This window comes from Rhinoraja longicauda, chromosome 17 (genome assembly GCF_053455715.1).
Source record: "Rhinoraja longicauda isolate Sanriku21f chromosome 17, sRhiLon1.1, whole genome shotgun sequence".
NCBI classification, from domain to species: Eukaryota; Metazoa; Chordata; class Chondrichthyes; order Rajiformes; family Arhynchobatidae; genus Rhinoraja; species Rhinoraja longicauda.
Genome location: NC_135969.1, coordinates 19,358,197 through 19,380,926, shown reverse-complemented (window position 1 = coordinate 19,380,926; position 22,730 = coordinate 19,358,197). Strand labels below are relative to the sequence as shown.

General features: G+C 45.7%; 1 protein-coding gene across 2 annotated transcripts in view; it reads right to left on the bottom strand.

Moving 5' to 3' along the window:
* The window catches only part of LOC144601805 (monoglyceride lipase-like), a 35,579-nt gene extending 23,193 nt beyond the window's left edge, over positions 1–12,386 (bottom strand). Inside the window, exons 1-2 of one of the 2 annotated variants that reach the window (XM_078414243.1) lie at positions 12,190–12,386; positions 11,753–11,896 (exon numbers count right to left, since the gene is read on the bottom strand). In XM_078414243.1, coding sequence (XP_078270369.1) covers positions 11,753–11,877 — 125 coding nt within the window. In that variant the 5' untranslated portion in view covers positions 11,878–11,896; positions 12,190–12,386. The remainder of the gene's footprint in view (positions 1–11,752; positions 11,897–12,189) is intronic. The other variant, XM_078414242.1, reaches the window with a different exon arrangement.
* Positions 12,387–22,730: the final 10,344 nt, after the last annotated feature.

Genomic DNA, 22,730 nt, shown 5'->3' with positions numbered 1-22,730 from the left:
CCTTTCACAACAATCAGTCGCTTCACAGCCAAATAAGTGCTGCGAATCATACAGCACGGAAGCAGGCCGAGGGGCCGAGAGAGCGGCGCTCAAGGTCGGCCGCGGAAGTTGGCTCTGGGAGCGGACCTGCTGGCTCCGGCTGGGCCACAGTTCCAGAGCCCCGGCCACAGGTGGCAAATTCATCACCCGGCCGAGGCATCACATTTTCGGGGGGACTTCCAGGGGGGGTTTCAAGTGCGCTCTCGTAAATTTGTTCCGGATTAAAGGAGTTGCCGGACCACCAGTTGCCGGAGAATCAGTGATGCACCTGTAGAAGCAACACACAAAGTTCCGGAGGTACCCAGCGGGCCAGGCAGCATCTGTGAAGGAAGGGCATGGACAGGCAACACTGTAGCAACCTGTCCCACAATCCATCAGATTTTGGAAGGTTACCATCACTGCATGCATTATGTCTGTGGCCAGCTCTCACAAAACCGTGGGATGAATGGACTTACTGACTTTTAGTTACACTAATTTCTACCTTTCAGTAATTCTAGATTATTTCTGTTCCTCATTATCTCTGGACCTGTGCACCACTACTTGTGAGTTTTTTCACATCTTTTTCCATGAATGTTGACAGACTCCCTACCTTTAACTCCATCTACACTTCACGCTGCCTTGGGAAAGCAGCCGACATCATCAAAGAAAGGTTCTGATCCAAAACATCACATGTTCCTTTTCTCCGGAGATGTTGCCTGACCCATTGAGTTGCTCCAGAATTTTGTGTCTATCTTCAACATTATCAAAGACATCTCACCCAGGCTCATTCCTCTTTCTCCCCGCTCCCATCGGGCAGAAGATACAATAGCTTGAAAGCGTGCCCCACCAGACTCAGGAAAAGGTTTCTGAATGATCCTTCCATAAGCTAGGGTTCTGACCGATTCACCTCTACTCCATTGCGGACATTGGAATTTATCTATGGAACTGGTGCGCTACATTGCAGGGCACTATATTCTGCACTTTGTATCTTCCCCTTTGCTCTGCCTATTGCACTTGAGTTTGAATTGATTATATTGATGTATAGTATTATCTGAACCGATTGGATAGCATGCAAAACAAAGCTTTTCATTGAACCTCGATAAACATGACAAAAATAAACCAAAACCTAAGCCAATGAATTTCTTTATAACTGATACAATTTCCCTCATCTCACTCTGAAAGGAACCTACATTAACATTTTGTTAATATTTTCTGTTTACATATCTGTGGAAACTTTACAGTGTGTTTACATTTCCCAAAGGATTTGTAATCAAAATCCCCTTTCCCTTCCCATGTGAATGCCTTGCCTCTCTCTTTGCTGAATTCCCAAGTATTCCTGATCTTTGGGCTTACTGCTCCTCCTGACAATATTACAAACCTTTTACAATATAAATGTCTGAATAAGGGGTCCAATCTGAAACGTCACCGATCTAGCATCTGCAGTTCCTTGTGTTTTCATTTTATGGCTCCACTGTGAATTCTCCTCTAGGTATCCCTACTTCGAAGAAGTTCTCCTCCTTTCTCCTGTCCGAAAATGGATCCCAACCTGAAATGTTCATTAGTTCATAAGTCATAGAAGCAGAATTGGCCATTAGGCCCATTGAGTCCACTCCACCATTCAATCATGGCTGATCTATCTTTCCCTCTCAACCCTATTCTCCTGCTTTCTCGCCATAAACTTTGACACCCTGTATAATGAGCGTTTGACAGTTCTTGGCCTGTACTTACTGGAGTTTAGAGGGGATCTCATTAAAACGTATCGAATAGTGAAAGGCCTGTATAGAGAGGATATGGAGAGGATGTTTCCACTAGTGGGAGAGTCTAGGACCAGAGGCAATAGCCTCATAATAAAAGGACGAACCTTTAGAAAGGAGATGAGGAGGAATCTTTTTAGTCAGAGGGTGGTGAATCTGTGGAATTCATTGCAACAAACGGCAGTGGGGGCCATCATTGTGTATTTTAAAAGCGGAGAATGATAGGTTCTTGATTAGTAAGGGTGTCAAAGGTTACAGGGGTAAGACAGGAAGATGGGGTTGAGAGAGAAAGATTGATCAGCCATGATTGAATGGTGGAATAGACTCGATGGGCCATGTGGCCTGATCCTGCACCTATGATTTGTGAACATGAACTTACTAATCAAGAGCCTATCAATCTCTGCTATAAAAATACCCAAAGGCTTGGCCTCCACAGCCATCATCTATTCATGTTTTCCAGAGATGCTGCCTGACCTGCTGAGTTACTCCAGTGGACTGTGTCTTGTTTTGTAAACCAGCATCTGCAGTTCCTTGCGCCTCCATTTTACAACCCTTTTACTTTGATCCATTGCTATCTTTACATTCTCTAAGTAACCACGATGTTCCGTATTTGGTTTATACTAGAAAAGGGTGGACCCGTTGGGCCCAAACCTCTCCTGCGTTGGTCTGAGTAAGGTGGGCCTAAAATTGTTGCGCTGTTGTATACCGTTTTGGCTGTATTTTGGGTATAAATATATTTACGAAGGAACAAACTGACAAACAAACAAGATGAGAGTTTCAGTAATATATAGATGCCTTGAAGGTTTGTATATCAAATATCGACTATTGCTTTAAATGGAGGCCATGCATAGTTACAGTTAATAGACACAAAAAGCTGCAGTAACTCAGCGGGATAGGCAGCATCTCTGGAGAGAAGGAGAACCACGAAGACTCGACCCGAAACTTCACCCATTCCTTCTCTCCAGAAATGCTGCCTGTCCCGCTGAGTTACTCCAGCTTTTTGTGTCTATCTTCGGTTCAAACCAGCATCTGCAGTTCCTTCCTACACATTTAGTTAGTTAACTTTGTTCCTGACCTTTCACACTTCTAACTTCAAGACAATGGAGTGCGTATTTATCATCTGCAACCGGAATGTACCGGATGTAACAACACAACTAAAAAATACACACTGTATATCATCAATTATTCTAAGTAAACTGGATCATGAAAGTGTGTCGAATAATCTTTAGACTTTGGACTTTAGAGATACAGCACGGAAATTGGACCTTCAGCCCACCAAGTCCACAATGAACAGCTTTGTTTAGGTTTAAAAACGTGGTTTCAGATTAAACTAAACTGCAATAAAACTTCAAATAAAATTCTCTCATATTATAATCAGTTATCTCTGAAGGCCTCTCAGTTACAAAATTGTTAATTAACCTTTCCTGTAATTGCACAACACTAGATCAAAAATAGTCTGCTCCCAGATTAATTTGTCAACAAACCAATTTGGAAAATCATTTTATACACACTTCATGAAGTCCTCCTCCACACTTGAGGTACACCTCTAGAGCTAATGCAGGCAAATGGATTAGTGTAGGCAGGCAAATGGGTCAGCATGGGTGAGAATGGGCTGAAGAGCCTGTTTCTGTGCTACACAGCTCCACGACTCGAAAATAACTATTGCCAGCTTAAATGTAAAGCAAAATCCCCCATGATTATTCACAAGTTCTAGGAGCAGGATTAGATCTTTTGGCCCATCAAGCCTATTCCACCATTCAATCATTGTTGATCTTACTTTCCCTCTCAACCCCATTCCCCTGCCTTCTCCCCAAAAACCTTGACACCCTTGCTAATCAAGAACCTGTCAATATCTACCTTTAAAAATATCCATTGACTTGGCTTCCATAGCCTTCTGCGGTAATCAGCTCCACAGATTCACCACCCTCTGACTAAAGAAATTCCTCCTCATCTCCTCTCTAAAGGCAAGAGAATGGGGTTGAGAGGGAAAGACAAATCACCCATGATTGAATGGTGTAGAAGACTTGATCGGCTGCATGGCTTAATTCTGCTCTTATAATTTATAAACATAAACTAAACTAAACTTTTTTCACTTCCCCTCAGTAGAAACCCTTCTACCATATTATCCACGGCTCTAGTTATTTGATTTGTTTAGGCACTGGCTCAGTACAGTTCAAATGGCCTCTTTGCCAATGGAACAACTTCCTCCACCCCACCCCTGAGCCCTTTTCCCCCACATCTGTCTTTCAAACTTCAGCCACCCTTGCCAATTTGCATTTTGCTGAGGTAACAATCTCGAGATTGTTATCTCTGCCTTTCAATTTACTGCTTTTTTCCCCTTTGTTATCCAGTTCACTAGAAAATTGCCAAACCCAACTCAAGTAAAATCTTTCCAAGCAGAACAAACATTCCCTGCTTCGGATTTTGTTTCTCCTTTACCCTCTCTTGCCTGCATCGCACCTGGATTCACATCTACCCCCTCCTCCATTCCCATTCCACCTAGATTCCTTCCTCTGGCTTCACAATTCGCCCCTCTTCTGCCCTATCTCACACCTTTTGTCTTTTCATCTCTGGCCTTTGTCTAACCATCTGCCCATCAATCTCCCCCCCCCTACCTGATTCCACCTATCACTCACCAGGCTTTGTCCTGCACTTCCCAATCTACCCGTTTTCTCTCCCGTCACCCCCGCCACAATCAGTCAAAAGAAAGATCCTGACCCAAAACATCACCTATCCATGGTCTCTAAAGATGAGGGCGGCACAGTGGCCTTGCTGTGGAGCTGCTGCCTTACATCGCCAGAGACCCAGGTTCGATCCTGACTAAGCTGTCTTTACAGAGTTTTTAAGTTCTCCCTGTGACCTTGTGGGGTTTCGCCGGGTGCTCTGGTTTACTCCAAAGATGTACAGGTTTGTAGGTTAATTGGGTTTGGTAGAAAAAAAAAAGCAAATTGTCCCTCGTGTGTAGTATAGAGCTAGTGTACGGGGATAGCTAGTCGGCGCGGACTCAATGGGCCCAAGGGCTTGTTCCCACACAGTATCTCTAAAAGCCAAACTAAATGTTGCCTGACCCGCTGAGCTACTCCAGCACTTTGTGTCTTCTGTGTCATCTGTTTGAAAAGGACCATCACAATTGGATTCTACCCCAGCCAATACAAGTTCCTCTCCAGCTCCAAGCGTTCCATTAATTCTACATCCCACTTCCTCCTGCACAAGACAGAAACACGCCAGTCAACGTCAGGGTACATGGCTAAAGTGTGGTCCATTAAGAAGGAAGAATCAACAGCATAGGCCTGCGCCTTATTTGATTGCAATCCCCCCCCCCTCCCCTCCCCATCTCTGCTCCAGCGCTCTGATTGTAGCAGATAGGACAAGCTTTCAATTACGGGCACCATGAACTTAACTGGATTCCTGTGACATTACTCAAATTTAGTGTGGCGGTCACAACAAGTACACAGAGTGATGCAGCTGGTAGAGCCACTGCCTCACAGCGCCAGAGCCTCGGTTTGTTCCCGATCTCGACTGCTGTTGTGTTTACAGAATACTATGTTTACACATCGACTGTACTGCTGCAAATAGGATTTTCATAGTTCCGTTTTGGGACATGTAACTATAAAATACTGTTGACTTTACTCTTGAAATGGCCCCATGACTGGGAAACAACACAAATCAGCATGTTGAGAGGAGCGCTGACTCGAAACGTTACTGTGCTCAGTTCCTCACATTGCACAGCACTTGTGACACCCGCCCTGGTGAGTCTGGTTTACAGGAAGCGGTTGCAAATGAAAAATCCCCTGACATTCAACACTCGTTTTTCACATGTGATTCATTGCCCTGCAGACCACATCTCTTAAAGTCTCTGAACAGTGATCAGGCATTTAGACTTTAGAGATACAGCATGGAAACAGGTCCTTTGGCCCACTGAGTCCGTGCCGACCAGCGATCACCCTGGACACTAGCACTATCCTACACACAATAGACAATAGGTGCAGGAGTAGGCCTTTCGGCCCTTCGAGCCAGCAACGCCATTCAATGCGATCATGGCTGATCATTCTCAATCAATAACCCGTTCCTGCCTTCTCCCCATACCCCCTGACTCCGCTATCCTTAAGAGCTCGATCTAGCTCCCTCTTGAATGTATTCAGAGAATTGGCCTCCACTGCCCTCTGAGGCAGAGAATTCCACAGATTCACAACTCTCTGACTAAAAAAGTTTTTCCTCATCTCTGTTCTAAATGGCCTACCCCTTATTCTTAAACTGTGGCCCCTGGTTCTGGACTCCCCCAACATTGGGAACATGTTTCCTGCCTCTAACATGTCCAACCCCTTAATAATCTTATACGTTTCGATAAGATCCCCTCTCATCCTTCTAAATTCCAGTGTATACAAACCTAGTCACTCCAGTCTTTCAACATATGACAGTCCCGCCATTCCGGGAATTAACCTAGTAAACCTACGCTGCACGCCCTCAATAGCAAGAATATCCTTCCTCAAATTTGGAGACCGAAACTGCACACAGTACTCCAGGTGTGGTCTCACTAGGGCCCTGTACAACTGCAGAAGGACCTCTTTGCTCCTATACTCAACTCCTCTTGTTATGAATGCCAACATTCCATTGGCTTTCTTCACTGCCTGCTGTACCTGCATGCTTCCTTTCAGTGACTGATGCACTAAGACACCCAGATCACGTTGTACGTCCCCTTTTCCTAACTTGACACCATTCAAATAATAATCTGCCTTCCTATTCTTACCACCAAAGTGGATAACCTCACACTTATCCACATTAAACTGCATCTGCCATGCATCCGCCCACTCACACAACCTGTCCAAGTCACCCTGCAACCTCATAGCATCTTCCTCACAGTTCACACTGCCACCTAACTTTGTATCATCGGCAAATTTGCTAATGGTACTTTTAATCCCTTCATCCAAGTCATTGATGTATATTGTAAATAGCTGCGGTCCCAACACCGAGCCTTGCGGTACCCCACTAGTCGCTGCCTGCCATTCTGAAAGGGACCCATTTATCCCCACTCTTTGCTTTCTGTCTGTCAACCAACTTTCTATCCATGTCAGTACCCTACCTCCAATACCATGTGCTCTAATTTTGCCCACCAATCTCCTATGTGGGACCTTGTCGAAGGCTTTCTGAAAGTCGAGGTACACCATATCCACCAGCTCTCCCCTGTCAATTTTCCTAGTTACATCCTCAAAAAATTCCAGTAGATTAGTCAAGCACGATTTCCCCTTCGTAAATCCATGCTGACTCGGAACGATCCTGTTACTGCGATCCAAATGCTCCGCAATTTCGTCTTTTATAATTGACTCCAGCATCTTCCCCACCACTGATGTCAGACTAACTGGTCTATAATTTCCCGTTTTCTCGCTCCCTCCTTTCTTGAAAAGTGGGATAACATTAGCTACCCTCCAATCCACAGGAACTGACCCGGAATCTATAGAACATTGGAAAATAATTACTAATGCGTCCACAATTTCTAGAGCCACCTCCTTAAGCACCCTGGGATGCAGACCATCAGGCCCTGGGGATTTATCAGCCTTGAGTCCCATTAGTCTACCCAAAACTTTTTCCTGCCTAATGTGGATTTCCTCCAGTTCCTCTGTCACCTTAGGATCTCTGGCCACTAGAACATCTGGGAGATTGTTTGTATCCTCCTCAGTGAAGACAGATCCAAAGTACCGGTTCAACTCTTCTGCCATTTCCTTGTTCCCCATAATAAATTCCCCAGCTTCTGTCTTCAAGGGACCCACATTTGCCTTGACTATTTTTTTCCTCTTCACATACCTAAAAAAGCTTTTACTATCCTCCTTTATATTATTGGCTAGTTTACCCTCGTACCTCATCTTTTCTCCCCGTATTGCCACACTAGGGACAATTTACAATTTACAGAAACCAATTACCCTGTACGTCTTTGTATTGTGGGAGGAAAATGGAGCACCCGGAGAAACCCACAGTCACAGGGAGAACATACAAATTCCATACAGACAGCACCTGTAGTCAGGATTGAACCTGGGTCTCTGGCGCTGTAAGGCAGCAACTCTACTGTTGTGCCACTGTGCCGTTCCATGCTGCCTGACCCTCTGAGTTCCTCCAGCACTTTGCTTCTTGCTCACGATTAAATGTTTGGTTGCTGATCTGCTCTGTGTACTTTGTCATAAAAGATTGTAATCAGAGTATTTTGTCCTCCAAGGGAAGGCCATTCAACCCATTTGTTCCCTGCTGGCTCTTCAAAAGATTAACCTTATTATACCCCCTAACTCAAATCTCCCCATGGTCATGGCATAGTTCAGGCAAATTTCCATTTCCTTTGTGAACGCTCTCGTTAAATCCACTCCATCTACCTTTTTAGGATGTGCTTTGCAGATCAGAACTCACTGTGTGAGTTAATTATCATATCTCCCCTGGTTCTTTTGCCAATTAACTTCAATCTGTGCTCTTGTTATCCATCAGCGGAAACAGATTCTCCCTCGCAACGTTGAATACTTCTGTTTCTGACATTGCATTGAGGACTAGATCGCAAAAGTGTGGCCTTGCCCGCACAATGAGATGTCAGCACCTTTGGTGGCTGAGTAGCTGTTCGTAAATTCATAGGTTCTAGGAGGAGAATTAGGCCAATCGGCCCATCAAGTCTACTCTATCATTTAGTCACGGCTGATTTAACTTTCACTCTCAACCCCATTCCCTTGCCCTCTCACCATAAACTCTGACACCCGTACGAATCAAGGACCTGTTAATCTCCGCCTTAAAAATACCCACTGACTTGGCCTCCACAGCCGTCTGTGGCAATGAATTCCACAGATTCACCACCCTCTGACTATAGAAATTCTCCCTCATCTCCTTTCTAAAGGTACATCCTTTTATTCTGAAGCTGTGGCCTCTGGTCCTAGACTCTCCCATTAGTGGAAACATCCTCTCCACATTCACTCTAACCCGGCCTTTCACTATTCGGTAAGTTTCGGTAAGTTCTGTTGGTTTATTATTGTCACATGTACCAAGATACAGTGAAAAACTTTGCATGCCTTCCAGTAAAACCATACTGTTCAGGGCAGCACAGTGGCTCAGCTGTAGAGTTGCATCCTCACAGTGCCAGAGACCCGGGTTCCATCCTGACCACGGGTGCTGTCTGTATGGAGTTTGCAGGATAGAACTGGTTATCGCTGGTTTGCTTAGACTCAGTGGGCCGTAGGGCCTGCTTCCATGCTGTATCCCTAATCTCTACACTAAACTAAACTTTGAGTACGAGTATTTGGAGTACTGCGTTCAGTTTTGGCCACCCTACTGTAGGAAGGATGTCATTAAGCTGGAAAGACTGCAGAGAGGATTTAGGGGGATGTTGCCAGGAATCAAGGGCCTGAGCTATCAGGAGAGGTTGGGCAGGCTAGGGCTTTATGGCGACCAGAACTACACACAATACACTAAATGCGATGTAAATTTTATTGAGAGCTCTTAATGAGGAGAGATGCAGATATGGAAAGATTTAGAGAGGAAATCAAAGGAAACTAGGCAGAAACATTCTGAAATCTCACTTTTTGATTAGTACAGGTGTCAGAGGTTATGGGGAGAAGGCAGGAGAATGGGGTTTGAAGGGAGAGATAGATCAGCCATGATTGAATGGCAGATTAGATGGGCCAAATGGCCTAATTCTACTCCTATCACTTATGATCTTATGAAGCGATATGACTGGATAATGGAAATAGAGTCTTGTAGAACAGGAGAGGCCAACAGAACAGAGATGTGAGAACTGGGGGATGGTAAAGGCACTACTAAAATGCAACCTTTCCAGCGAGTGTCCTGGTGCAAGACTCAAAGTGCAAGAAGAACTCGGTCAGGCAGGATCTGTGGCGGGAAATGGACAGGCGACCTTTCATAGAATCCCCGTCCACAGATGCTGCCTGACCCACTGAGTTCTTCCAGCACCTTGTGTTTTGCTCCAGATTGCAGCACCAGCAGTTTACCAACACCCTGGTAAAGATGACTCCATCCAAGAGCGTCAGTGGACATCCTCATGGCACGTAGTCACGGCTGCTAGACGACGATGAAAGGGACCATTTAACCCCTACATCGATTATTCCACCGCGTTTAACCCAAGGAGGTTGCTGTCGTGGTGAATAAGACAGATATTCCCATCAATGCAAAGAAAAGTCAGCTGGATGAAACACGACATCGAGAAGTTCCTGGTGAGGTATGGCTTTTACAACCTAAGCCGAGAGGCGTTGTGGAGCTTCTACAGGACATTAAAGCGAACGCTTTCACAAGGAGGTATTGTTCTCCGCGGTAGAAATCTCCCTGGTTTCTGGAGGGGAAACCGCTCCCTCGGTCTGAGCGTTTGTCAAACACGTCGTTTTACAATCGCCAGGAGGTCAGAGCGTGGAGTTAGTGGAGGCACACGGAACTGCAGATGCTGGCATCTTCAGCAAAGCACAAAGTGCTGGAGGAACTCAGCGGGTCAGGCAGCATCTGTGGAGGGAATGGACAGACGACGTTTCGGGTGGGGACCCTCCTCCAAGACTGATTCCGTTTGGGTAGTTTACAACCCAACGGGAGGAACATTCAATTCTCTTATTTTAAGTAACTGCTTCTTTTTTTTTTCCTAATCAGATGTGCAGCACTTTGGTCAACGTGGGTTGTTTTTAAATGTGCTATACAAATAAAATTGACTTGACTTGACTTGACCTCCCCATCTCTCTCCTGTGATCCATCACCTAATTGCGCTCCCAGTTTCCCCTCTCTCTTCCATCCCCGCTCCCCCCCCCCCCCCCCCCCCCCCCCCCATGTCCCCTTCCACCCATCTCCCACCCTCTGGCTTTACATTTCACTCCTCGCCTCTCCTGATCATGACACACTTTGTCTCATTTTCAGCTCCAGCCACCGTGGCTTGCTCCACCCATCCGCTACTTGACTCCCCTCCCACCTCATCTGTATGCACCTATCACTCGCCAGAATGTGTCCCGCCCTCCCTTCCCTCTTCCAGCTTTCTCCCCCCCCTACTCCATCTGTCTGAAGAAGGGTCCCGACCCGAAACGTCGCCTGTCCATTCCCTCCACAGATGCTGCCTGGCCCGCTGATTTCCTCCAGCGCTTTGTGCTTCGTTCAAGATTCCAGCGCCAGCAACTCCTCGTGTCTCTGATTATTCCCCCTGTTTTTCTTTCACTCTCTACTTTCTCATTGGGTTGAAAGTCTCCGTATCTCACTGTCCCCCAACAATACATCATGCGCTCTCGAGATTCCAACAACTGCAGTTCCCTTTCCCCACCTATCCGTGCCTTGAGATCTTATCGAAACGTATAAGATTATTAAGGGGTTGGACACGTTCGAGGCAGGAAACATGTTCCCAATGTTGGGGGAGTCCAGAACAAGGGGCCACGGTTTAAGAATAAGGGGTAGGCCATTTAGAACTGAGATGAGGAAGAACTTTTTCAGTCAGAGAGTTGTTCAATCTGTGGAATTCTCTGCCTCAGAAGGCAGTGGAGGCCAATTCTCTGAATGCATTCAAGAGAGAGCTAGATAGAGCTATTAAGGATAGCGGAGTCAGGGGGTATGGGGAGAAGGCAGGAACGGGGTACTGGTTGAGAATGATCAGCCGTGATCACATTGAATGGCGGTGCTGGCTCGAAGGGCCGAATGGCCTATTCCTACACCTATTGTCTATTGTCTATTGAGAGAGAGAGAGAGAGAGAGAGAGAGAGAGAGAGAGAGAGAGAGAGAGAGAGAGAGAGAGAGAGAGAGAGAGAGAGAGAGAGAGAGAGAGAGAGAGAGAACGGGAGATAAAGGGTGAGAGAGATTGAGATTGGGGGAGAGAGAGAGGGAACGGGAGATAAAGGGTGAGAGGGATTGGGGAGAGAGATTGGGAGAGAGAGAGGGGGGGAGAGAGAGATAAAGAGAGGAAATAAGAGAGAGATGGGGGGGGGGGGGGGTAGAGAGAGATAAAGAGAGGAAGTAAGTTGGGGGGTCGGGAGAAGACTCACCTGGGGGGAGATGAAGGCTCCCAGTATCTGCAGAACAGGTACTCGCCATCCTCGTTGACGAAGTTCTCCAGGTTCTTATACGGCAAGCCTTGGGGTGTCAGCCGCTCCTGCTTTTCCTGAATCATTGTACGGCGGCAGCAAGTGCTGTGATACATGTCATTGAGAGGGAGAGGGGAGAGCGAGAGAGAGAGAGAGAGAGAGGACGACAATTTAACAAAGTTGTACGCCGGTGTAAGAGACCAAACTAGCAGGGGCAGTGAAGCCACTGGAGTAACAGCCCGGGGATCTGGTGTCTGTGCGGTGGCAACATCTCACCTCATGGACCCAACACACACACACACACACACACACACACTACCGACACAGAACTCGACACACCCCTCAAATAAATAACCGTAAAGGCAGCACGAAACAATGACCGAACACAGCTCACCCACCTCGCTGTCACAACGCCGCTCCAACCCTCGCTGCCCGCTTCACATTGCGCTCTGTAATCTTGTTAAAGATTTTTTTTAAACACTTCCTTCTCTCTAATAATCACATCGACTGCCTCTGGCGGCGCCTGATGCTCCGTCTCCCTCTCTCTCTGCCTCTCTTTTTTTTGCCAATTTAAGGTATTTTCTCTCAGCGAGAGATTGGAGGAAGGATGCCTTTGTAAAGCACAACAGCGGGGTTTTTTTTCTTCTCTCCTTTAAACCATGAATAATAAACAATCATCGAATATTTCCTTGTTCACGTGAGGCACTGGGCAAGGTTTGTGCTGGGAATCCGATGCTGGCGGCTTGTGATTTGACACAGTCCAGCAACAGATCCGAACTGCAAGGGACATTGAGGATAGTCAGAGAATCAGGCAGCCTCTGAGGAGATGGGAACCGAGTCAATCTTTCAGGCTGGCAGCAGAGAAACAGCATACAAACAGCATACAAACATACAACATAGAGGAGTACAGCAACAGGAACACAGGAACATGCAACACAGAACAATACAAAACATGAACATACAACATAGAAAGGTGCAGCATGGGAACATAGAACAGTACAGGAACACACAACATAGAACAGTACAGGAACACACCACATAGAACAGTACAGGAACATAGAACAGTACAGGAACATACAACATAGAACAGTACATGAACATACAACAGAGAACAGTACAGGAACATAGAACAGTACACGAACATATAACATAGAACAGTACAGGAACATATAACATAGAACAGTACGGGAACACACAACATAGAACAGTACATGAACATATAACATCGAACAGTACAGGAACATAGAACAGTACGGGAACATACAACAGAACAGTACATGAACATATAACATAGAATAGTAAAGGAACATGCAACATAGAACAGTACAAAACATGAACATACAACATAGAAAGGTGCAGCATGGGAACATAGAATAGTACAGGAACATACAACATAGAACAGTACAGGAACATAGAACAGTACAGGAACATACAACATAGAACAGTACAACAGGGAAACATAGAACAGTGCAGGAACAGGCCCTTCAGCCCATCATATCCGCGCTGAACACAATGCCCGTTAAACTAATCTCCTCGACCTACAAGTGATCATCCCCTGCATGTCCATGTGTCTTTCTGAAAGCCTTTTCAACACAACTATCACATCTGCCTCCACCGCCTCTGGCAGCGCGTTCCAGGCACAAATCACCCTCTTGTGTAAAACAAACTTGACCCGCACGTCTCCTTTAAACTTTCCCCTCTCACCTTAAATTATGCCCCCTAGTTTTTGACACTTCCAGCCTCAGAGGAAGTTTCTGACAGTCGACACTATCCCGACCTCTCATCATTTTACGTGCCTCTGCCAGGTCTATGGACTTGTCCTTAGTTGCACCACAGACCAGCTGTTTACAGTTTTACAGTTACTTAATTGTTTGAAAGATACAGCATGGAAACAGGCCATTCGGCCCACCGAGTCCACATTGACCATTGAATATCAGTTCACACTAGTTTGATGTTATCTCACTTTCTCATCCACTCCCTAAAGGCTAGAGGGCAATTTAGAGGCCAATTAACCGAGTGGGGGCATTGTGGCACAGCAAGCAGTGCCTCACAGCGCCAGAGATCCTGACCTCGGGTGCTGTCTATACTCGTATGCTGCCTATATATTCTCCCTGTGACCGCGTGGGTTTCTCCGGGTGCTCCAGTTTCCATCCACATTTCAAAGATGTGCAGGTTTGTGGGTTAATTGGCTTCTGTAAATTGTCCCTAGTATGTAGGACGGAACTGGTGTACAGGGGATCAGTGGTCGGTGCGGACTCTGTGTGTCGAAGAGCCGGTTTGCACGCTGTATCTCTAAACTAAACTAAATTAAACCAAATGTACAAACCCGCACATCTTTGCAATGTGGGGGGAATCCGGATCACTGAGAGGAAACCCAATCGGCCACAGGGAGAGCGTTGCAAACCCCACACAGACAGCACCCATAACCTAGATCAAACCTGGTCTCAGGTGCTGTGAGGCAGTGGCTCTACCCACTGTGCCACTTGTTACGTACGATTACGGTTATTGATTTTCCATTATTGTATAATTATTTGCCTGGTTTGTGTTTATGGGCCTTTTAAACTGCAGCAAGTAAGAATGTAATTGTTCCCTTGTCAACACACATGGCAATGAAACACTCTTGAGCTGCCTCTTGAGTCAGTCGGGATGATGTACCAATCCAAGCAAGCATTAGTCAATCCTTGAATCCATTCATTCTGTGTGTGTGTGTAGGTACCTCTTCCCGTGATAGAGTCAGGAAGTCATGTTGCAGCTTCATGGGACTTTGGTTGGGCCGTATTTGGAGTATTGCGTGCGGTTCTGGTCGTTCCACTGCAGGAAGGATCTGGAGGCCTTGGCAAGGGTGCAGAGCGCTGCCTGGGTAAGTTGGGCCGAAGCACCTGTTTCCACACTGTATGAGTCTATGTTGCCTGACCTGCTGAGTTCCCCCAGCACTTTGTGTTTTACTCAAGGAAATATACTACCAGCCACTATAATTTAAAAAAGACACATCCTCCATTTCCCACCGCACCATCGGTCAAAGTGTACGTGTGTAGACGGAGAGAACAGCTGGATGATTTTAAAAATGCATTTGTCAGAAATGCAATGATGCAGATGTGGATTCGCACGAATGATATCTGCACAGTCAGAGGCACCAGGATTTCTGAGGAGCTTCCTGCATCTAACATTTTGCTTGGTGACGTTGCAATATTTGAGGCTTTGTTCTTTAGTCAGTGGTGTGTAAAGCAAGTTGGCGAATGCCCCTGGATTGGCACAAATCCCTTCCTCCACCTTTCCCTCCCTCTTTCTCAGATTTCGAACGTAAGTTTCATCTCAGATACAGGACTGCGACGCTTGCAACTCGAGAAGAAAACGTGGCAAGATGCCAAGTTTCCACTTTGGTCGGATAAACAGAAAAGCAGAATATTGTTTAACAAAGAGAAATTGCAGAATGCTACAGAACTGTTTTTTCCCTCCCTCCACCCTGAGAATTGGAATAGAGAGTAGAGGAAGGACCCTTCTTGCAATGGGGTGACCAGAACCACAAGCAATACTCTAAATGCTGGTTTACACTGAACATAGACATAAAATGCTGGAGCAACTCAGCAGGTCAGGCAGCATTCCTTAGGAGAGAAAAAAAAAACCACAGGTGACATTTCGGGTTACCCCCCATCTGAAAAGGAATAAGTGAAGTTTTGGGTCAAAATCTTTCTGAAAATAAATAGGTGACATTTTGGGTCAAAATCCTATTGAAAAGGAATAGATGATGTATCAGATCAAAATCCTTCTAGAAAAAGAATACTTTTATTGGCTTTTGGGTCGTTGCCTTTCTGGAATGGAGTACCTGAGAGAGTGATGGAATAGGGATCATTGATCTAGTGATGGATGAGGGATCATTGATGAAGTGTCTCGGCACGTACCTGACTGTGTGTAGTTCCGGTCACCCCATTACAGGAAGGATATGGAGGCTTTGGAGAGGGTATGGAAGAGGTTTCCCAGATTGCTGCCTGGATTAGGCACAGTGGTGCAGCAGTAGAATTGCTGCCGCACAGCGCCAGAGACCCGGGTTCGACCCTGACCATGGGTGCTGTTTGTATGGTGTTTGCACGTTCTCCCTGTGATTGTATGGGGTTTTTTTCTCAGTGCTCTGGATTCCTCCTACATCCCAGAGACATGTGGGTTAGTAGGTTTATTGGGTTCTGTAAATTGTCCCCAGAGTGTGAGATAGAACTAGGGTGATCATTGGTGGGCCAAAGGGCCTGTTTCCATGCTCCATCTCTGAACTAAACTAAATTAGGCGGTGTTAGCTGCAGGGAGAGGTTGAACAAACTTGGAGAAACAACGAATTGCAGATGCTGGTTTGCAAAATAAAGGCACAAAGTATTTGCAGTAACTCAGCATCTCTGGAGAACATGCAGAGGGGATGTTTTGGGTTGGGATCCTTCTTAGGACTGATTGTGGTGGATGAGGGAAGGAAGCTGGAAGAGAGGATGGGTCAGGACAAAACCTGGCAGGTAATAGGTGGTCACAGGCAAGGGGGGCATTTGATAGGCAAATGATGAGAACAAAGGCCAGTGATAAAAACAGAAGGTGTGAGACAGGATTGAAGAGTTGTGAATTGTGTAAGGTATGTAGGTGGAGCAGTGGTTGGGGGGAGAAATAGGTGGGAGTCCAGGTGGGGCAGAGGGGAGGAGAGAGAGAGAGGAAAGAAAGGGGGGGGGGGGGGAGGGAGAAAGGGGAGAGGGAGAGAGGGGTTTTGTTGAAGGTTACCTAAAATTAGAGAACTCAATGTTTATACCGTTGGGTATATTGAGAGAGGTACTTGTGCTGTCTTCAGTATTGGCATGCTTTCAAGCAGACAAGAAACTGCAGACGCTGGGATCTTGAGCCAGACACACAAAGTGATGGAGTAACTCTGCAGGTCAGGCAGCATCTCTGGAGAACATGGGCCGATGATGGGTCCCTTCTTCAGACTGGTCTCTTATCCATGTTCCTCCAGAGATGCTGCCTTGGCCCGCTGAGTTACTCCAGCACTTTAACATGGAACTGAGGCCAAATACACCTCTGAGTGATCCCACTGTAAACTCCCACCGAACCTCCTATTTTGACGCCTTAGGTCCTTGCAAGGGCCGAATGGCCTCCTCCTGCGGCACCTATTTTCTATGTTTCTATGCAAGGAGGTGTAAAATTCTTAACAGTCGTGAGGTAACAGGTATCGGAACAAAAATGCCCGGTGCCGAATAAAGAGGTCCCGAGGGTTCTGGATTGTTTCCGTTACGGTTATTATTCGTTTTGAAGTCGCTAAGTTCTATCTGCGTTTCAAATGTACTTATCCCGTTTTGTCGTCAGACATTGAGAATGTGTCCCTGTAGCAAAGGGCGCATTGCTCAAAGGAGGCTTGTTTTCCTGATCTTCCCTTCATGAACATCTAAGATGTATAATCGCTGACCCTATCTATCTGACCACACACAGTATGGGTCGAGCGATATGTTGTTACTGCTATTGTCGTAAAAACGTCTCCGATACAGCCGATCGAAGGACACCTCACGGATTGTTTTACAGGGATGTCCCACATTTCGTCAATGCAGAAGGATATCACTTATTCTGTAGATATTGGATACCAACCACACCTGTCAGGTTAGCTGCATTTTTTACACCGGTCAATATAACAATAGAAACCAGACAAAAAACAAAACCTTTGGTTAATGTTAAACTTCGAAGGACCTGACCATGGAGTTTTCCAATATCTGAGAGGGACTGTGCCACTGTGCCAGTTATTGGGAATGCAGGGAGAATCAATAATAGGATTGATGTTGGATTAATATCAACGGGTGGTGGATGGTTGGCACGGATCAGGTGGGCCAAAGGGCCTGTTCCCACGTTGTATCTCTCCACCAACCTTCTCCCTCTATCCCAATGGTCTGAAGAAGGGTAGACACAAAGTGCTGGTGTAACTCAGCGGGTCAGGCGGCATCTCTGGAGGAAAAGGATGTGTGACGTTTCAGTTCGGGACCCTTCTTCATATCTTCAGACATTAAAGTCTGAAGAAAGGTTCTGACCCGAAACATCCCCCGTCCATCTCCCTCGATAGATGCTGCCTGACCCGCTGAGTTCCTCCAGCACTTTCTCTTTTGCTCAAGATGCCAGCACTTTGTGTCTCCATGAGAAAGGCCATCTAACCTGTCCTTGGTTTACTTTTGGCAACTTCAAAGAGGTTGAAAAGGAGGAAAAAGGGGCAGGATTTATGGTAGAACAGATCAATGTTCTGCGGTGCAAAGGTTTGCTCTCGAACCTGCATCCTTTTAATCCAGGTTTGATTGACCCTGCCTCCTCCTCTCTCACTCTAGTCGTCTCACTAGTTCCGCAGTTCGCATCCTTGTATCCCTCCCCCAGCCAACAACGGGTCATTATGGACTCCACCCATCCTGAGGTCATCTGTTGCTAGCCCTGGTTTGTTCCGGCCTTTTCTGGACTTCAGTCCCCCCCACCTCTACCTTTCAGTCTGAAGAAGGGTTCCAACCCAAAACGTCACCTACTCCTTTTCACCAGAGAGGCTGCCTTACCCGCTGAGTTACTCGGGCATTTTATGTCAGTCTTCCTTTTATTCAAGGACAGGTTAGATGGTCAGTCTCATGGAGACACAAGATCCTGGCATCTTGAGCAAAAGACAAAGTGCAGGAGAAACTCAGTGGGTCAGGCAGCATCTGTGGAGGGAGATGGATAGGCGGTGTTTTGGGTCAGGACTCTTCTTCAGATTGTTGGGGTAGAGGGGAGATGGTTGGTGGAGAGAGATGAAGGGAAGGGAGGGCTGGGGCAAGTGCAAGTGATAAGTGGATCCAGTGAGGAATGATTGTAGATGGGTCAGGTGGGGAAGAGATGAGTGGAAGCTGGAGGTGATTAGTGGAGAAGACAAAAAGGTGCAGATGGTGGAATCTGATGAGGAAGATGTGGCGTGAAATGTAGTTTATTTTAATTTATTGCCATGTGTACCCAAGTACAGTGAAAAGTTTTTTTGTTGCATGCTATCTAGTCAGCAGAAAGACTATATGTGTTTACAATCAAGTCATCCACAGTGTACAGAAACAGGATAAAGGGAATAACATTTAGTGCAAGGTAAAGTCCAGTAAAGTTCGATTAAAGATAGTCCGAGGGTCTCCAATGAGATAGATAGTAGGTCAGTGCTGCTCTCTAGTTGGTGATGGGATGGTTCAGTTGCCTGATAACAGCAGGGAAGAAGCTGTCCCTGAATCTGAAGGTGTGTGTTTTCAAACTTCTGTACCTCTTGCCTGATGGGAGCAGGGAGAAGAGGGAGTGACCGGGGTGAGACTGATCCTGGATTATGCTGGTGGCCTTGCCGAGGCAGCGTGAAGTGTAGATGGAGTCATTGGAAGGGAGGCTGGTTTGCATGATAGTCTGGGCTGCGTCTGTAGAACCAGAGGGAGGAATGGTGGGTGGAAGAGAATTGGGGGGAGGAGGGAAGGGGGGTGGGGGTGGAAAATGGTGGACATGGAGTAGGGAGGGGAGGGAGATAAGAGATGAAGAAGGGAAGAGTAACTGGGTGATGGGGGCAAAGGGAAGTGGAAAGATTTAGGTTATTATTGTCACATGCACCAAGGTACAGTGAAAAGCTTTGTTTTGCATGCTATCCAATATGATAATACTATACATAAATACTCAAGTCAAACTCAAGTACAATAGGTACAGTTAAGGGGAAGATACAGAGTGCAGAATATAGTTCTCAACATTGTGGCTCATCAGTCCCATTGATGAAAATGGAGAATTCAATGTTCATATGTTTGGTTTTTAAGCTACCCATGTGGAATGTGAGGTTCTTCCAGTTCGTGTGTGGCCTCACCGGCGATGGAGGAGGCTAGTAGGGGGAATGAGAAGGGGAATTAAAATCATTGACAATAAGGAGTTCCTGCAGGCCCTGGTGGATAGTCCATCTTCCTCCATACGTGTTGTTTGACAAGATGTTCAATCACATATTGGTCTTAAAGACTGCTAGATAATGTGGAGAATTGTGGACACAGCCCAGACCATCACACATACCAACCTCCCTTTCATTGACTCCATCAACACTTCACGCTGCCTCGACAAGGCCGCCAGCATAATCCAGGACCAGTCTCACGCCGGTCACTCCCTCTTTTCCCCTCTTCCATCAGGCAAGAGGTACAGAAGTGTGAAAATGCACACCCCCAGATTCAGGGACAGTTTCTTCACAGCTGTTATCAGGCAACTGAACCATCCTACCAACAACTAGAGAGCAGTCCTGAGCTTGCCTACCTCATTGGAGACCCTCAGACAATCTTTGATCGGACATTACTGGACTTTATATGCACCAAACGTTATTCCCTTTATCCTGTATCTGTACATTATGGACAGTTCGATTGTAATCATGCATTGTCTTTCCGCCAACTGATTCGCACGCAATAAAAGCTTTTAACTGTACCTTGGTACTTGTGACAAGAAATGAAACTCTTTACTTGACAATTATTCAAAAGTCTACGATATCCGTCCAGTGGCCACAGACAAGGTTGAGAAGTAAAAGGGTTGGAGGGCACTTGAGAACATTTCCTTCTCACCCTGGGGGCAGTTGTAACTGGAATGCACTGCCTTAGAAAGTGATGGAGGCAGCAACTCTTAGTGTATTAAAAATAATATCAGGATGAGCATATTCAATGCCAAGGCATAGAAGATTTCGAAGCAAGTACTGGTAAAAGATATTGAAGAAAAGGTCTCGACCCAAAACGTCACCTATGCATGTTCTCCAAAGTTGCTGCCTGACCCGCTGAGTTACCCCAGCACTTTGTGTCCTTTAGTGATTTAAACAGCATCTGCAGTTCCTTGTTTCTGCTAGGTGATAAATGGGGTTGGTGTAGATGGGTTCACAATGGTTAGCATGGACATGGTGGGCCGAAAGGACTGATTCTGTGTTGCATGATTCTACGACCATCTCATCTGAACTATTTTCCCTTAGTTATTATTTTATTATTACATTATTGTTATACTATTGTAGATTTAAACATATCGTGTCTCTGTCTCTATCCTGAAGCACAATCAGGTCAAGAGTCAAGAATATTTATTTATCATATGCACCGGATGTGGACCAGGCCAATGAAATTCTGACTGTCTGCAGCTTTACAAGCAGAATCCCACCACACCATCTGGGCAATTTTAATTTAAGAAATTAAATACACATGGATGGCTATTAGTAATGGTCGCTGTGAGATGACTGTCTTTTATAAAACCTGGCATGAAGAGGAGGAAGTTATTCCCACCTGTTCTGCCCTATATATGAATCAAAACCCACTCGAAGACACAGTGGACTCTCAGTTCATGAACAATTAGCTTGCTGATAAAATCCACCTTTGCCAGAGTTATCCACATTCAGTGAATAAATATTGTTTTAAAAAATACCTCTCAGTAATTTAACAATTATAAAAAATCCTTTTGGAATACCTCCGACTTATTTTAAAACACAATTTGTGCTATTTTAGTAAATGTAGAAGGCTTTCATTTGACTTAAGAATGCCTGATAGGCAAATCTCGCCCGTCAATTAAGTGTGCCGGGACTGGATATAAATCTAATTGCACACTCAGCAAAATACTGTAGGAAATCAATGAGGTCAAACTGATGTATGCAGCAAGATATATCATTTGTGCCATTGATCAGTGCAAACTGCACAATGATTCTCCATATTCTTCAGTATTATGACCATCGTAGCCAATTGTGTCAGAATAATCCTGGAGATATCTTCAAGGTTTTAAAAAACAGATTGGGGAGAATTTACTTTAGAGATACAGCGTGGAAACAGGCCCTTCAGCCCACTGAGTCCATGCTGAACAAAGATCACCCTTACACTAGATCTAAGATAGAAACAAAGTGCTGACATAACTCAGCGGGTCAGGCAGCATCTCTGGAGAAAAAGAATGGGTGACGTTTTGGATCGGGACCCTTCTTCAGACCTTCTCCAGAAGGATCCCGACCCGAAATATCACCCATCCTTTTCGTCCAAAGATGCCCCCTAACCCACTGAGTACTCCAGCACTGTGTGTCTAACACTAATTCTATGTTATCCCAATTTCTTATTGAGATGTATAAAATCACAAGTCTTTAAATGTCTTATAAAATATTTTTCCCAAGATAGGGGAATCATAAACTAGAGGGCATAAGTTTAAGGCGAGAGGGGTAACCTGAATGGTTCTTAATAATTTAATAAGAACCTTATCCACTCCCTACACATTAGCGACAATTTACAAAAGCCAGTTAGTCTACAAAACTGCATATCTTTGGAGTGTGGGAGGAAACCGGAGCACCCGGAGAAAACCCATGCTGTCACAGGGAGAACCTACAAACTCTGCACAGGCAGCACCCGTACAGGTTTAAACACGGGTCCCTGGCACTGCAAGGCAGCAACTCTCACATTGCACTATTGTGCCACCCCTAAAGGAGAGGAAGTAAGTTAAAGGGCAAGACAATGACACTGGGTAGAAATGTGTCAGGAAAGAAAAGATAATGCAAGAGCCCAGAAAATCATGTGTTAGATTGAGGATATCCTGTATTCAGTACAGGAACAGGTCCTATGGCCCTCCGTACTCCATATCCCCCAATCCCTGCACACCCATGTGCCTATCTAAACACGTTTCTTAAACACCTCTATCATATCTGCCTCCACCTTCACCCCCGGAAATGTGTACCAGGAACCCACCACTCTATGTAAAGATACTTGCCCTAAACATCTCCTTTAAACTTTGCCCCCTCATTTTAAATCTATGCTCTTTGGTCTTTGGTCATTTTCACTGGACTGGCTGCCCATTCTATGCCTTTCATAATTTCATATACTTCTATCAGCTCTGCCCAAGACCGCAAGGAATTGCAGAGAGTTGTCGATGCAGCCCAGTCCATCACACAGGACAGACTCCCCACCATTGATTCTACCTACACTTCACGCTGCCC